Source organism: Emydura macquarii, unplaced genomic scaffold (genome assembly GCF_026122565.2).
Source record: "Emydura macquarii macquarii isolate MOO-44397 ecotype Brisbane River unplaced genomic scaffold, CSIRO-AGI_Emac_v2 contig_1254, whole genome shotgun sequence".
Classification (NCBI taxonomy): domain Eukaryota; kingdom Metazoa; phylum Chordata; order Testudines; family Chelidae; genus Emydura; species Emydura macquarii.
Window position 1 is genome coordinate 3,952,922 of NW_027131391.1, and position 17,295 is coordinate 3,970,216.

At 54.1% G+C, this 17,295-nt stretch overlaps 1 protein-coding gene across 2 annotated transcripts; it reads left to right on the forward strand.

Moving 5' to 3' along the window:
• The first annotated feature begins 745 nt into the window (after positions 1–745).
• WSB2 (WD repeat and SOCS box containing 2) lies at positions 746–16,867 on the forward strand. Of its 2 annotated transcripts, none has more exons than XM_067550127.1 (9): positions 746–893; positions 5,964–6,135; positions 7,441–7,697; positions 8,491–8,628; positions 9,442–9,542; positions 11,048–11,220; positions 11,863–11,976; positions 13,082–13,189; positions 14,251–16,867. In XM_067550127.1, exons 1-9 carry the CDS (start codon positions 851–853, stop codon positions 14,411–14,413), a joined length of 1,269 nt encoding a protein of 422 aa, XP_067406228.1. In that variant the 5' UTR covers positions 746–850; the 3' UTR covers positions 14,414–16,867. The 2 variants fall into 2 exon arrangements, with proteins under 2 accessions (XP_067406228.1, XP_067406229.1); XM_067550128.1 differs by having other exon boundaries at positions 748–893; positions 7,462–7,697.
• Positions 16,868–17,295: the final 428 nt, after the last annotated feature.

A 17,295-nucleotide genomic window follows, 5' to 3' on the forward strand; every position in this document is an offset into this window, starting at 1 on the left:
CAGTGGATTGCAGGATACAAAGACTTTAGCTTCATTGCTGCTTTGAATCCAGTTCTGACTGGAAGTGGGTGGGAGCCATTCACAGCCCACAGGGCTCTTTTGCCTCCTAGTCCTTTTCCCAGTTTCCAGGGGTTGGGAGATCCCGAGCTTCCTATGTTACAATACAATCCGCTGGGGCGGTCTGTCTGGCTTCCCTTCGGCAGCTACACCAAGAGGTGCGACATGTCATCTAGGGGGGTGGGGACGTGCTCCGCAGGGGCGCTTCTCTTGGCAGGGTTTGAAAATCTCCCCCAGCACCCTAAGGCCTGCAGGCGTTGTGCGCACGGGTGTAACCACGTTGGGGAGAGACGTGACCCCAGTTACACCAGTGCAGCCCCGGGGGGGAGCCAGTGTGACGGAAGGTGCCGGCATCTAGCCCCGCCTGGTCCCCGTCCCAGCCGGAGGGGCTGTCGCGGTGCGCACCGGGCTCCCCGGGACCCCCTGGCTCGGCGCGGGGGAAGCTGCGGCCGGGGTAGCCCGGCCCGGGGGCGCCCCGCAGCCCCCATCCCGCCTTCGCGGCGCCCGGGGGGGGCGAGCCGGGTCCCCCCTGCCCTCCTCGGCCGCTAGGTGGGGCCGGAGCCTCGGCTGGAGCCGCCGCCCCCGGCAGGGGCCATGTGACGGGAAGCAGCTGTGCGCCGCGCCGGCCCCGGTCCCTGCCCCCGCCCCGAGCTGCCCCGGACCCGGCTCCAGCGGGCTCGGAGCGGCCCCGCGACTCCCCCCCCCCGCCGCCCTCAATGGGCCCCGCCCCGCGGACAGCCCCGGGCTCCCCTCTCGGCTCTCCCCGGGGCAGCCCTGCCCAGTCCCGCGCCACATGGAGGCGCCGCCCGGAGGCCCTGGGGCCCAGCAGGTGGAAGGTGAGGGGCGCAGGGGCGGGGCCGGGGGCGGGCGCCGGGGGGACGGAGGGGGAGGGGGGTGCAGGCGCCGGGGGCGGGGGCAGGAGGCCGCTGTGGTGACGGGGGGGCGGGCAGGCGGCGGGGGGTGTTGGGGGGAGCTGGTGACGGGGGGGGGGGGCGGGGGGTGTTGGGGGGAGCTGGTGGGGGGGGGCGGGACGGCCGGGGGGTGTTGGGGGGGCGGGCGGGCAGGCGGCCGGGGGGTGTTGAGGGGGGGGGGGGGGAGCGGGGGTGTTGGTGACGGGGGGGCGGGCAGGCGGCCGGGGGTGTTGGGGGGAGCTGGTGACGGGGGGGGCGGGCAGGCGGCCGGGGGGTGTTGGGGGGAGCTGGTGACGGGGGGGCGGGCAGGCGGCCGGGGGGTGTTGGGGGGAGCTGGTGCTAGCAGCGCTGGCCTGGCCGCGGCGCCCGGGAGGCCGGATTGGTGCAGGGGAGCTGGGTGGACCTCTCCGGGGCAGAGCGGAGTCACAGCCGGGCCGGGGGAGGCTGCAGGATGCGGGGGGGGTGGCTCTTGGCCGGGCTTCAGCTGCCCTCGTTCGGTGCACGGGGCGGAGGATTTCCAAGTCCGTTTCAAAGCCGGGTCCAAGGTTCGTTAGTGGGCCCAGCCCCTCGGCCAAGCTTAGGGGCTCGGCACCCCCTTGGCCCTGGGTCTCTCGCCCCTGCTGCTGTGTGAAAGACCCCGACAAATCGGCCAGCTGGGCTGCGGGGCAGAGACCAGAGCAAGGGATTGAAGGTCAAGAGCTAAGGCACCCTGGAGCCGTCTCTTTTCTGCCAGGTGCAGTGACCCTGGGGCTGCCTGGAACAGCAGCAGGTCAAGGCTTTCCAGAGAGAGAACGATTTTTCTTTTTTTGATGGGGTCACTCGCGGGTCACTGAAGTGTCCTGGTTAGCGGAGTGCATGGGGCTTGAGGGGTGACTGTCTCCTCAGCCAGGCTCTATCTGCTTTCAGCGGAAGGAGGAAAACAAAAGCATTCCAGGAAACTGACTGGGAACACCTTGTATCCACACACCCCAGCAGGTGTCCCAGGCATTTCACAAGAGTTGGATTTAATGACTGGCTACATTTAGGAGTAGGTCTTCAGCAGTGCGGCACTGAGCCAGTGTAGTCTACAGTGGCTTTTTTCTGCCCAGAGAAGCAACAGATGCTGCAATTCACTGCTTCATGCGGTGGTCTTATTTCCATCCCACAAGCAGGGCTTTCTGTCTGGAAATTACCCAAAAGCTCCTGCTCCTTGCACCACTGTGGTGTGTTCTGAGGCAGGAGTCCCAGAATGCTCCGGCACAAGGGTGGTTTTCAGGAATGCTGATGATCCATAACTTCCATTTACTTCGGTTGCAGGTTCTCTGCACTTCAGAAAACCTGGCCTACTGTGTGTAAATGGTTCTGTTGAAAGCACTGTTGCCATGAGAATATGCTTGACGGTTGCAGAGATGATCACTAATAAACCATTAAATACACAGTGGCTATCTCCTGCTTTTGAGCAGACACGCCTCGTAAGCCATATCTTCACTAGGAAACTCAACCAACATGGATGATGATTGTCAGTCGTGGAAGGTATTGAAAATGGTTTAAAGGCTAACATAGACCAGAAAAAAACATTTCACCCGTGAGCTGAGGCTGGGTGAAAAGCATTTTCAGTAACAGGTGTATTTCCTAGCATAAATCGCCCTCAGGAGACCCCTTCATTCATTCTGCTGACGTGGGAAAGTCTTTCTAGGGGATAGCCGTTGCTGGGGTTGCAGTGGGGAGGGGGGAGTAAAGGGAATAGATAATTTTTAGGCTTATAAATAGGCAGCCCTGTTCTTACATCATGTGTTACGGGAGGCATTTACCTTCACTTTTTGAGGAGTGAAATATAACTTCATGTTAAATGTCAGACACTGGTATTTTATCAATACACACTTTGTATTAAAAGCCTACCAGTCTCCTGCTGCAAATCAGTGACTATACCGCATCTATTTGTTGGTATCAGATTTTTTTTGTGGCTGGTGAGTTATGGAAAAGCCATATAAAAGTGCACAACGTTGCTGTTGCAGTTGTTTACTAAGCTCTTCATTTCTTCCTAATGTATCTTTAATACCCATCCTCTGAAATCTAATATTGGGGGAAATTGCAAGTGATCATGATAGTGTTGGGTCTCCATCAAGATGTTTCCTGTTCTACATGCTGGTTATATCCTGGGGCTTGAACGACTTTTTTGGGCTGGAGTTTCCTCTCTGCTGTTGTGCAAGGTGGCGTGCATCTAATTTGCCACCCGAGAGGTGGCTGCATTTCAGTGGTGGTCTGTGTCTGAAGTTTCTAGAATGCTTTGAGATCCATTGGGATCAGAGGCGCTATTTACATGTAAGCTATTATCCCGCTGACCGCCAAAGCCTAATTGGAAAGTAATGTACTAAGGTAGTCTTGGCGCAGTGTCAGTGTGATTATTGTACTTTGCCCTCCTGTAGCATCTTCCATCCAAGGTTCTCAAATTGCATTGTAAGGATCAATGAATTGTCACTTCTCCCAGATTCCCAAAGTAGGTGTTGGGGAAACTGAGGCACGGAGGTGACGTGATGTGCTCAAGATCATAGTGAGGCTATGACAGAGTCTGCCAGTCTGGTGTAGGAAGCACTAACATCCAGTCTCATTGTGTGCACTCGTACTGGGCTAATAGCTGTTCTTGGCAAGCTCTTTCCCCTACCGGTGTCATTGTGACTGCTGTTTGGGATAAAGATGAGCTCGTGTTTCTTTCAAACTGAGAATGGAGCTGCAGTTAACATCCTGCGATACCCGTGTTCTGTTTCTTACCAGTTTAGAGTGGTGGCAGTGAAGCATTCCACTTCACACAGCACCTCTCTTCCACAGAGTGGTTACTGTGACCATCCAGCTGAAAATCTGGTTGCCCAAATGTTCCTGGGTGCATCATAATGTGACATGCACCTGCTGCCTCTTTCCTCATTCAGTGTCATGGCCTCAGGTGAGACCCAGTTAAAGATTCATTTCTTCCCCTTGCCCCTCTGTGCTCCTGGGGACGCTGCGCAGGGACCAGACTCTGCTCGTGGAGGTCTGGACAGGAGGGCTCCCTTCAGGTTTTTGTCAACACTCTTCCTGAAATCAACAATCCAAGATTCACTGAGCAACTCACCCGCACTGTCAAGTAGCAAAAAAGGGCACAGTCCCTTTCCTCCTCTTTTCCCTTTGCAGGTCACCTTCCAGATCTTTTTGCAGTGTAAAACTGAACACTCCTATTGCTGTGGGTTAGTGCCTGAGCTTAGTTTCTGGAGAGCTGGGTTCAAATCCTGGACTGGTTACAGGTGAAAACAAATTTGGTGGCTACCTCAGAAAAGCACGTGATTGGCAGCCTCAGAGGCCCAGAAGTGGCGTAGCTGCGAGTACAGCAGGCGACGTGCCTCTGTTCCCATGCTAAGCCTCGGCGCTCGCCTGCTCTGCTAATTCTACAGTCCTGTATCACTGCGCTGCTGCAGTCTCCCTTCATCCCAGCCTTTGATGCCATTTAGCATAACGTAATTTCTAGTGTTCTGCTGCGGGGAATGCCCCATCGAGATTAATGTACTTTGAAGACTTATTCACCTGAGCAAAGCTCAGTAGGCAGGAAAGTTGAAGGCATGGTTACTGGCTGCCCAGACTGCTAAAATGTAAGGTTGTAACATTACCGCTGTGGAGTGAAAAATGCCGTCCCAAGCAGATCCTGGTTTCAAATGTAGTTTAGTTCCCTGGGAGAATGAGTTGTGTGGTGTCAGCCTAACCCTAGAGGGCGTTTGTCCCTGTTACAAAACCATCACTCAGTGTGGCTCAGCAGCTGGACCGGAAGTGTTGCCATGTCAAGACCGGTTTGGAGTAAGGGCCTCGTCCTGGGTCAGGCTTGAAGTACGTTGCAGGACTCTAGGCAGTATGGTTGGTCTAGTCCATTGGCGTTAAACTTGTGCATGAACGGAAGGGCCAATCTGTGCTTTAAAAAGCAGTGATGCAGCAGGTGGCCGGTGTCATAGGATGCAACGTGATTTATCCAGCTGAGTTGCCTCCAGGTGCCCTCATGAAAAGTGCCTGCTATATACTTTTGGTTTGGTAAAAGTACACCATTTATTGGTAAGGATGACCTCTTCTGTCTGCTGTAAATGAGCCCCACAGGAGCTGAGAGATTGTGTTGCGGGAGATATAGGCCCGTGTGTCCAACCTAAAGGGGCCACCTTGGAACGCGAGACTTCCCTCCCTGCACCCCTGCTTGCTTGCTGGGTTGATTCTAGTCACGCGTAACATATACACTTTGTGCAAAGCTTCCGGTCTCTGATTCAAACAGGGATTCTTGAGGCTTCTGAAGAGGGGCCTGTGTTGATGGCAGTTCCAGCCTCTGGCTAGACGAGCTGCGACTGTTGAACATGTGGTATTTAACATCTCGAGTAGTAAACCTTGTGAACGCTAAAGCGGAACAGCAACCAGACTGTCCTGTTTTAGAGCAGAGGCCTGCAGCAGGGCGAGCCAGTCAGTATTTCAATAATAACGTAGCTCTGCATCGGGAGCCCTCAAAGTATTCTACACCTAAATAGCTTTACAGATCTGGCCTGGAGTGCCTTGCCGAAGGCCACCCGCGATCACTGGAGCTAGAAATCGGGTCTCCTGCCTTGCCGGCTAGTGCCCTATCCTGCAGCTGATGCGGGGGAGCTTTCACAAAGTGTAGCTGGACAAAACAGGCTGCCTTTTCTCAAAATCCTTGGACATCTTCAGGTGGTCCCTAATGTCTTGAAAATGTGGCCCGGGGGGCCCATGCCGCACCATGAATTCATGGGAACAGGACAGGGCGCTAAATGACTCGCCCCACGCTTGCAGAGGGAACGTCGGAGCTGGGGTTAGAATTTGAGAGGTCCAGTCCCCACGTTCCAGCCACTAGACTTGGCTGCTGTTTGTGTGGCTTCGTGTTTGCTGCCGACCCTCAGCTCAGCAGTGCTGCCGTCCCCGTGGGTGGGTGGGTGGGGTGGTAGGGTGGAAGGTTGGCCCTGTCGCATGCTCTTTCAGTCACCGCGCCATCTCGTTCCCCAGATGAGCCTCTCCTGCTGGCAGAGCTGAAGCCAGGGCGACCCCAGCGGTACGACTGGAAGTCGAGCTGTGAGACGTGGAGCGTTGCGTTTTCCCCAGATGGCACCTGGTTTGCCTGGTCTCAGGGTCACTGTATCGTCAAGCTGATCCCTTGGCCCTTGGAGGAACCGGAGCTGTAAGTACCATCCGGCGGCCCAGAGGGGGAGGGCGTCTCTCCGGCTCTTCTGTTCTTTCTGCACTAAGTTGTGACCCTCTAACTCGGTGTCCCCCAGGGCTCAGCAAGCAGCGGGTAAAGAAAGGCGAGGGACTAGAGATTAAACCTGGCCTCCCATAGCTCCTGCAGCATCAGGGTCAATTCCCACCTTCCCCCGCCTCCTTCCCGGGTGAATTCATCAGTCAGGTTAGCAGTCTGTGCTCTTAATGTCCTCCCATAAACCAGCCATCGAGGGAGTCCAGGTGCCCCCCAATAGGTGCTCTAACAGCTGAGTCTGGGTGCTGTTAGGGCCCTCGCAGAACTGTGCTGAGCCATATTACACGACTCTCTCAAAGATCCCTGCACCGTAAGCTCCCTGGGGGAACACCCAGCTGGAAGAAGGAAGGATTCCTGTTCAGCCTGCTGCGTCAGGACCCGCTCTGCTAGACAGCACGTAGCACATACGGGACTAGCCACCAAGGCTGAGATTAGTGATAAAGCTGTGGATAAGCTTGGAAGAAGTGCTAATGTGCAAGTCAGAAGTCAATGGATCCCCCATCACCACCATGCCAGTGTAACCTTCCTGCATGCCTCCCTCTGGCTATCACACCACCCTGGGAGCTTGCCGTCTTGTTACCTGGAAATGTTCTGTTAACATGTCGCCTTTCCTTCGGCAAAGGAAATGCTCCTGGGAGCCTGCAGATCTGAAACCCCATCCCTCTGGTGGGTTAACGTGCTTGCTTTGGGCTTGTGTTTTTTAATTGGAGAATGAAACCTTTGCAAGAGATCACCTCAGTTAGACAGCCATCTTGTCTTCAGAGACCATCCTGGCATATGGCTCAGTTTTCCTCCCTCCCGCTGAACTGGAAAACTACCTGCATTAAGCAATGCGTTTTTGTCAGTCCCTTGAATGGTCAGATTTCAGTGTAAAGGGGCTGTCCATAATTTAGGTAATGCATGGGGGGGATCCTTCATTTTGCATGTTTGTTTCAGTGTTACTAAGTGTCATAAGGGGGTGGTGGGTCTTGAAAATCACCCAAAAGATGTTACGTAATTTATGGACAGCCCCAGACACTTTCGCTAATCGCTAGCACAGTTTACAGGAAAGTTCAATTCTCTCTGTTATCAAAGGGTTACATACAGTTGCACAAAACGGTGGGGTTAGTCACTAACACAGGAGATTGTGCTTCAAGCCACCTCGCAGCGTCCGTAGGCTCTCCTTCCCTGAGTGTGAATTATGGGGGCTGGGCGAGGGCGAGGCAGTCCCGGCAGCTGCTGAATGACCAGACAATCCTCTGCTCTCTGCAGAAGCTGCAAAGCATCTGAACGCAAGAGCCACGGCGTCAGAGCCGACGTGAGAGGCGGAGGCGGCGCGAAGGAGAAGACGCTGGAATGTGGCCAGATTGTGTGGGGGCTGGCCTTCAGTGCCTGGCTGCCGCGTGGGGCTAAGGAGCGGGACGGCCTGCTGGCTCCGGGTCGGTCCTGTCTGATCCTTGCCACGGGACTCAATGACGGGCAGATTAAAGTCTGGGAGGTGCAAACAGGTGATTGGTGGGGGTGAGGGTTCAACCTGCTGGATTAATCCAGCCCCTGAGAAGAGGGATAGGTGCATCACTTTGCCCCACAGTCGCCCTGCCCTCGCTGTACCCTGGATGGGCTGGGCAGTCTGTGCCTTCCTCTCCCCCTTCTCCTCCTCCCATGGAGCTTTTCTGTGCCCCTGAGCACGGTCCTCGTATTCCCCAGCACTGCGTCTCACATTGCAGCCCCTCTCCGAGCTGGCCTGGCCCAGCGTGCCCCTGGAACCTGGCAGTGCTGCTTCTGAATTACCTGGCAGCAGCCTCCGCTCGCTGTGGTCAGTGGGACAGTGAGCCTGCCTTCTGTCCATTACCTCTATGGATACCCTTCTCCTTCTGGGCAGCAGCTCAGAACTACAGCAGCCAGGCTGAGGAGGGGGAACAGACAGACAGACGAACTCCTGCCTGTTCTCCCACAGGAATAGACCAGGCCAGTAACGTTGACCCCAGCAGGCGTTTTGCACGCCGTTTTGCTTCCTGGTGGCTGTGGGCCGGGCTGTGGCCACAATCCTTAGGGCTGTAGAAGGTCACTCGTGGCTAAAGAAGCGCTGCCCCCTTCTCTAGACCACATGCCCTCGTCAGCATTTGCCAGGCCCTCGATGCTGGAAGTGCAGCTAGTAGCGGGCAGTGCATGTGCCTGGAGCTGCCCCGACAAGCGCATCCGCCCGAGGTGGGCTGCGTTCCCGCGGGTGGGGCGAGGCGAGATGCGCTTGTGTCTGTGCCCATGGAGAGACGGTCCTGAGCTGTGCGCTCGTGTCCACAGGACACTTTCTTTTCAGTCTCTCCGGGCACCTGGACGTGGTGAGAGACCTGAGCTTCGCTCCCAACGGAAGCCTGATTCTTGTCTCTGCGTCCCGGGACAAGACCCTCCGCGTCTGGGACTTGAGCAGAGATGGTCCAAGTGAGTGCACGTGTTCCTGTAGAGTGTGCAGGTGGCGGGGGGGGCCCCCGACTCTCAGGTCATTCTGAGCAGTTCTGCGACACTGTTGGAGCTGGTATCATCCAGACGGGTCTCTGTGCTCCTTGGATGCAAGGAGGACTTCAGGGTCCATGCCCCCATTATTAATGTGCATGTGCTGAGCTGTCCAGTCCCAGCTCATGGAAAGCACATTGAACCTCGCCCAGTGGAGAACTCCAGGCAGACAGGATAGAACGCCCTGAGTTGTGGTAGCACAAGTGAGCAGCAAGTGGAGCGAACTCTCGGTTGCTTCCCCCAGTACGGTTAAGGGATGCCCAGCCTGCTGGGATCACTGGAGGCTGACTGAGGGCATGTCTGTGCTGCAATCCGGGGCATGGGGCTAGCTTGAGTAGTCCTGCCTGAGCTAGCTAGCTTTGATCTTGGGTATCAGAGCGGCAGGGCTTCAGCATGGGCTGTGCCAGCCCCCTGGAGCCCTGGGGAATTACTTGCATGATTTGCCTGCGCTGAGCTCCAATACTCCGGGATCCAAGCTGGCTAGATTAAAGCTATCTCAGGTATGTCTGCACAAGCCGCAGTCGCACCCCCTGATTGCAGGGTAGACGTACTCTGAGAATAAACCCCATGCAGCAGAGAGGGCGTCCACATGGGGAAATGTATCGGATCTAATCTGGTCTGACAGATCCTGTTTCCTTGCTTGAGAAGGCTGGCTTCAGAGTGAAGGCAGGAATGAGTGGTCCAGCTCTCCCTCTCTCTGGACTGGATGGTCCTCTCTCAAACTGTTGTTACCATCCCCAGGTAAGCACGTCCAGGTGCTGTCGGGCCACACGCAGTGGGTGTACTGCTGCTCCATCTCCCCTGATTGCAGCATGCTGTGCTCTGCCGCTGGAGAGAAATCTGTGAGTCTTGCATGTTACTGGGGGAAGGAGTGGGGGTGGGTGGTCTCATTTCTTACCCATCCAGCTGCCAGAGAGCCCACCGGATCCTCTGTAGTGCAGGCGAGCTGGATTAGTGGTGTGTGCTGGCCCTTGGGACTCCGGGATCCAGCGGCTCTTCTGAATGGACCTGCCTTGTGTCTACTGCCCCCGACCGTTACCCATCTTGCCCTTCTCCCTGGCGTCTCGCTGATATCAGTGGTGGTGCTGTTCCATAGACTGGTCCGCCGGAGCCATCCTAGTACAGACCCATGTCCCATCACTGAACGTTCCCGCCCTTTGCCATTCCCAGGTACGATGTCCTGCCCTCCCTCAGTCCCAGGTGCTAGAGTCCCCCAGAGTCCAAAGCCGCCTTGTCTTTGCTGGGTCTGCAAGTGCTGCTGCTTGCTCATCACGGGGAGGAAGGGAAGGGAAGGGCAGGGCTGTCACCATCTCCTGGAGAGAGCGCTGCGTTTCCCACCTGCACGCCAGCTTGGAGCCTGTCGCCTCAGACTTAAGGCAGGGTTTGTGGTCTCTGCAGTGCGGGGGCGCTGCTCTTTCACCACAGAGCAGGCCTACAGCCATCCCTTTAAAAGGGAAGCAGCTGGCCAGGAGGGGCTGGGCACGGTGCCCCCAGTCAGTGTCTATCGAATCCCACCGCTCATGGGACCTGCCAAGTGGCGCAGACCTGTGACTGTTCCTCCTGCTCCGGGTTTCGAGCACCCTGGTCCTCTACGGGGGCATGTTCTGGTGCCCTGGACGCAGTTGTTCTGGGAGCGCCTGGGACCCCCAGTGGGAGGATCAGGGCCCCATTGGGCTCGGACCAGGGAGAGTGTCTCTGCCCTGGGGAGATCAGCGTGTGGATGTCGGGATGCAGCAAGCAGGGGAGATAGGAGAACAAGGTCCATCTGTAGTTGATCTGAAACGTGTCCCAAGCCCTTTTTCTTACCATTCCCGGGGGGGAGGGCTCTGTCACGGCTCTGGGTCCTGGCCACCCTCCCTCCCACTGGTGACAGTGGCCGGCTCCAGCTGCTGTTTCAGCCACTCAAAGAGAGCCTCAGCGCAGGCAAGCCATGCAAGTAATTCCCTGGGGCTGCAGGGGGGCTGGCACAGCCCGTGTTGAAGCCCTGCTGATCTGGTACCCAAGATCAAAGCTAGCTAGCTAGCTCGGGCAGAGAGCTCGGGAGTCAGACCCGTTCCTTCCCCTAGGCACAGTCCCTGTCGTGCCCAGCCATTCAGTTGGAGTCTTTAAGCTGCAGAGTGTGTCTTGCTGAGCCGAGCGCTGGCGTGCATCAGACCGGCTGCTGCCTGCACGAGTGGTGCCCGTTTCCCCCTCCCACACCGCCAGTGTCCCAGGGGTTAACCCTTGGGTGGTCTGAGCGCTCCGTGGCGGATAAGAAGATTCTTCTCTCCCTAGCGTTCCCAGGCTAGGGTCTGCTCCCCTCCTGTGAGCAGAGATTGTAACTCTCCCCTATGGTACCCGCCCCCAGGCCCTCCTGTGGAGCATGCGCTCCTACACCCTCATCAGGAAGCTGGAAGGGCACCAGAGCAGTGTGGTGTCGTGCAACTTCTCGCCAGACTCTGCTCTGCTGGTCACCGCCTCCTACGACACCTGCGTCATCATGTGGGACCCCTACACGGGGGAGCAGCTGAGAACGCTTCGGTAAGGAGGGCGGCTCCGGTTGGCATGGCAGCTTTCTGGGCACACAGGGAGCAGAGGGCCCCTGGAGAGAGGGAGCGCTGGGGCAGAGGGGGCCTGAGGCTGCTTAGCCTAGGGGCTGCTGCACATTGCCAGCTCGGTTCCCCTGCTGTGTACATCGGTCTAGGCCTCTCCTCCCCGCGAGGGAGAAGGTAAATGAACGGCCTTTTCCCATCCCCGAGGGTAGGTGGCTGTGTTTTACTGCTTTAGGTGTTGCTCTTGCGGCATAGGAGGGAAGGGATGACGCCCGCCCTTTCCCCGCTGCTCTTTGGCGTCTGTAGCTAGTCCCAGGCCCAGCGTCCCCATAGCTCTGCACGGTGGCACTTTCCTGCCTCGTTTTTGAAGAGCAGCCCAGGAAGTGGACGGCTCCCGCCATGGAGGTGGTCGCAGTCTGCGACCCACTCACGACCAGGGAAAGGCGCGTTTAACAGTGACACCTGTGAGCTGTGCTCCAATGCCGTCCGCGCTGACTCTCGGAAGGCAGGAGCCCTGATTTACCATGTCTCCGTCCCCCCACACCCAGCCAGCCGTAGGGGCCAGGGCCAGGACTCCATTACAGCTCAAACCGACGTGGTGAGTGAGCGCTTCTTTTTCCCTCTTGCTTAGCCACATTCCGCTGCACGCGGCGTTGGACTACGGCGGTGACATCCACTGCAGCTCCCTGAGGTCCGTGTGCTTCTCTCCTGAAGGCTTATATCTTGCTACGGTGGCAGACGACAGGTGAGGGACTTGGAGGGTGGCATTTTAGAGCTGACTACTGCAGGGTCCCTGTCACAGCCGTTGAGATGAGCGGCAAAGCTCTTCTCAGCTGCTGGTCCTCAACTTTCCAGCAGGGACCTCTGCCTTTTAAAGTTGGTTGCTTCTGCTAGTGCCTGGGCTTACAGGCTTTCAGAGCAGCATGACTTGACTCTGGTTTTGGTACGACATGTCTTTTGTGCCTTGTCCGTTTATACTGACACCAGTATCCTGAAACTGGAAAAGGTTCAGAAAAGGGCAACAAAGATGATCAACGGCTTCCATATGAGGAGAGATTAAAAAGATTAGAGCTATTCAGCTTAGAAATGAGTTGAGTAGGGAGCCATATGATAGAGGTCTATAAAATCAGGAATGGTGTGGAAAAAGTGAATGGAGAAGTGTTATTTATACTTTCACACATGTAAAAAACGGGTCACCCAATGAAATTAGTAGGCAGCAGGAATACAAACAAGAGGAAATATTTTTTGACACAATTGACCTATGGAACTCATTGCCATTGGATGTTGTAATGGCCAAAAGTATAACTGGGTTCAAAAGAGAACTTGCTAAGTTTGTGGAGGATGGGTCCATCAATAGCTATTAGCCAAGATGGTCAGGGATGTAACCCCATGCTCTGGGCAAACCTAAATCTCTGACTACCAGAAGCCAGGAGTAGAAAATGGGGGTAGATCAATCCATGATTGCCCTGGTCTGTACACTCCCCCTAAAGCTCTGGTATGGGCCACTGTCAGAGACAGGATACTGGGCAAGATGGACCATGGTCTCACCCCATATGGTTGCTCTTATATGTTGTTATAATCTTGAGCCAAGTCACTTCATCTCTCCCTCACTTTAAGCTCCTCTAAAATGGATATGATGCTTGTCTCGCCGTGTTGTCGTCAGGCTTAAGTAATGTTGTAAATTGCTTGGAGGCCTATGGATGAAATTTGCTTTAGAAATGTGTGTGGTTATTATATTTTAACTTCAACAGCTGAGGATTTATTTTAGCTGCTGCAACTGGAACAGCTGGTGCTACTTGGATTTGTGAACTCCAGGGTCCTCATGGTTTCTCTCTTTCCCTCTCCTTTAGACTCCTGAGGATCTGGGATCTGGAACTAAGAACTCCAGTGGCCTTTGCACCTATGACCAATGGTCTCTGCTGCGTATACTTCCCACACGGCGGGTTTATCGCTACAGGGTGCGTATGTTGTGTGCAGGGCAGTGGGACGTGCTGTCCTGCCAAGAGCGCGTTGTGTTTGAGCTGAGTTTGGAGTGAGGGAGGCAGGGGAATGTGACTCCACTTTGACCCAAAATACACACCATTCTGCAGTGCTGCTGCTGTCTCAAAAATGGGCATCTCCAGGGCAGCCAGGTCTGCGCTACGGGCTTCTACCAGCACCCAGCTGAATCAGTCGCCACACCCCTCACCGACACAGTTGTGCTGGTAGAAGTCGTAGATGCTAAACCAGCAGAACTGCACTTCTACCAGCAGAGCGTGTTTTTTCATGGGGGGTGGTTTTGCCATGTTAGTACGAAGCACAGCTTTGCTGGTGTAGCTGTGTCCACACTAGGAGTACTTTACGGGCGTATTACAGCAGGATTCTTCTACTGGAATAGGGTTCCTAGTGTGGGCATGGCATTGGTGCCGGATAGAGCTGTGTTGGAAAATACTGTGCTTGGAGCATTGTGTTTCCCTCACCATTTCCTACTATCCAAGCTTCACTGGGTTTCTGCCTTATTCTTCCGCCTCAGCTAGCAATCCCTGGTTCCTGCCCCTCTGGACTCCAGGGCTCAGCAGTGAGCTGTGATGTTGCAGAGTCAGCCCTTGCTCCTGTGTGTCAGGGCTCCGAAGTCTGCAGCAGCCTCTGCTGGAACATAAAGTTTCAGTGCAGCTTTTTCAACCAGAATTGAGAGGCCTTGAGTTCTGGGTTTCTTTTAAGTGTGAATCTGCTCACCTGTGGGGTGATCCAGGATGGGCTCTCGTGAAGTCATCCCAGTCGGTAGTATGCCCTGACATTTGTGGGGTTGGGAAGGGGAGGGTGCGTGAGCGCCTGTCGTCTCCCATGGAGTGGAAAATCTGCAAGGCTGTTGCAATCCCAGGGTCCATGCATGGTGACTATCCACTTCCTAAACATCACGTGAGCGTGGCTTTTTCTTCCCTTCCTACGCAGGAGCGGGGTGAGCGCATGCCTGCTGCATTGTATGTTCAGGTGCTGAGGTGCAAGGACGCTAACCTTTGTCCTCGGTCTCTTGTTGCAGGACAAGAGATGGCCACGTCCAGTTCTGGAGTGCCCCCAAGGTCCTCTCATCACTGAAGCACTTGTGCCGTAAAGCTCTCCGCACCTTCCTGACAACTTACCAGGTCCTAGCACTACCCATTCCCAAGAAAATGAAAGAGTTCCTCACCTACAGGACCTTTTAAACCCTGTGTAGGATACGGGGCCCAAAGAGACATGGAGCTGGCCGGCTTCCTTCCTTATTTCAGAGCTTTGTTTGTTCATGGTGAAGCAGCTGGGGTTGTAAAATGGACACAGAGACCCACTCTGCTTTATGGTTCTAGAGCAAGGATTTCTGTTCCTCGGTTTGGGGCTGCATCTTTGACCACGAAGGTTATTTTAATAAGAGAACCCAGCAAAAACACATGCAGTGAGCTAGTTGATTGAGCTTTGAATCTGTTAGAACTCAACTCCCAGACAAGGAGGAGCAAAGAGTCCTACTCTGATGGCTGTGTGAGGAGGCATTTGGTTCAGAAGCATCCCACCAACAGCAACACAAGTTTCAGTTCTCTCTAGGTGCTTTCACTTCAAGTGCAATTACTGAACATTGTGTTAAAAGCTCGAGGGCTCTGAGAAGTCTTCACTGGTATGGCAATGCAAACTCAAAACCTGCACTTTCATGAATGAGAGACTGTGTCCCCTACTTTAGCTACTAAATGAGGCAGTGGCTTTCATATTTACTTTCTTTGGCCTGGTTCTGAGACGGCTGAACCTGAACAAGTCTCTGCTTTGTGGGCAAAGACTTAGAAATAAAAGGTTTGTTTCCCCCTTTTGTTTTTGAAGAGTTAGAGATGCTCTTCCTATAGCCATTTTGTGGGTGACACCGAGGGATATCTAACTGTTCAGTCGCATGGGGCCTGGTGTGGAGTGGGATTGAGGTGTTAGCTTTGCAGAGTGAAAGATCCTCTTGATACCACTGTGGCCACCATTCTGAAATTGTGTATTCTTGACTTCATCAGCTCACTCAGCTGAGACGCAAGACACTAGCACAGTAACTGTGGTTTTTATGGTGTAACTTTCTCCTCTGTGTAATGGAAAGATGAACATATTAAGGACAGTGACTGGGGGGTGGGGAGGTGTTTTTGTGAAAGTGATTTCAACTTTGGGCAGCTTTTTATTTTTATCCCAATGGCATACACTAATCCTGAGCTTGGCTCGTTTGCAGTGGGGGGAGGCCAAGCACACACTTGTGTGTGGGTTATAACAGCAAATAACTACCTGAGCTGATTTGTTCACTCATTTGGACAAGTCTAGTTGTTGGATTACCCAGTGTAATATCCTAGTAAATATTCTGTGGCCTAGTTTGTAAGAATGATGAACTCTCGGCACTCTGGTAACTTCTTACATTGGCAGAGAGAGAGAGAGGACCAGTTTTCCATGCAGATAACTGGGCTCTATTGTCCCGCTCTTGTGCTTCTTGTTCACTTTCTCTCCAGCCAAAGTACTGCTTTTTGGAGTCTAATTTCCGGGGAGTTTTCCAACCAGGGCTCATGACTCATGTGTAGCGTATCAAAGGGGTGTGTGTGCGCGTGTGAAGCAGTGTCAAATACTGCTCTGTTTCATGTGGCCTAGTTTTTGGCAGCAGCAGCAGATGCTTTATCATAATTGCTTCATTCCCCCTTTTTAGAACTACCCAGGTATCTAGTGCCGTACAACTGGAAAGGTTGTAGGCTACCTCAGCACGCACAGCAGTGACTGACAGGACAGGAAGATAATAACTTCCCCTTGAACCTAGGGGCGAGACTTCCTCTTTTTAGAAAAATTAAATCACCCACAAACTGGAATCTAGCCTGAAGAGACCAAGCTTTTAATATCCCTAAATCTTGCAAAACCCCCAAAACCCGAAGTGCTGTTGGACTGTGTTAATGAGTGCAAATGTTAGCAGGGTTTAGCTGGAAGATAACTGTCCGCGGCAGGCTGCTGCAGTAGTAAAATAAAGGGAAGTGTCACCGTTGAGTGGCCACACTCAGCTTGGGTAACTCCGGGCCTCATTGACTGGGTGAAGCTTTGCTAGGCCGGAGCCCATGAACCTAAAACCAATGTGTTAAAGGAGAGCTCACTAAAAGATCCCAGCAGCACAAGGGGGCTCGTTCTGTAATGCAAGGACCAAGGGTTTTTTTGGGGGGGAATGGAACATCTCTTTAAACTAGCAGGTTTTTTTTAAAAGATGTTTCTTAGCCAGCAACTGTGAGCCCTGTATGTAGACTGTGGCTGTGTAGCAGAAAGGAGTGGTGAAATGGCCATCATCAACAGTGAAGAGCAGTCACCAGCCACTCGTTATACCCCAGTAGCGCAGCCGACCACCTCACGTGCACAGCTAAGTAGCACGACTGGGGCATGGAGTATCGCTCTTCCAGCCCGTAGAGTGACTGGACCCTCTGCAAGCGGAGGGCTTTAACCACGTGGATATTTCTTCTGCATTGTATGTGAAAAGCACACCGGGATACAGATCGGCCTTGGCAAGAGTCCTCGTGAGTGAAGATGCTTTTATTTTTTACTTGAACGTGATCTGTAGTATTTTTGCCCTCATGTACACAGGAGCTGGAGATATTTTTATTAACTTCAAGAGGCAAAATAAATTTTTTTCCCCTTTCATACAAGTGACTACTACTATGATGTCATTCCTAGGCTGTACCTGCACGAACCTGCTGCAATTTAGGACAGGAGGCCAGAAGCAGCTACTGTCAAGCCAGTTTCCAGACTCTAGAGCACTGATTAAATCAAGATGTCCCTGTAATTGGCAGTGGGTAATGGTACATCATCCCTGGTTGAGATGATCCTTTGGAGACCAGTTGCAGCCTCTTGTGAAACTAAGTGTCATGGGAAACATCATTTAACGTCTCCTACAATAGGAAAGCTGCAGCACTCTTCTGCTGTATACAATTCTGTACCTAAAGTTCCTGCAGGCTGAATGGGTCAAATCTGCTGCTGCTGCAGGAGTGCAATTCCATTAGTCAGGGGCAGTTAGACGCTTGCACTGAGGGTGAATTTGGACCCAAGTATTAAGTCTCCAAGTGCTACACGTAAC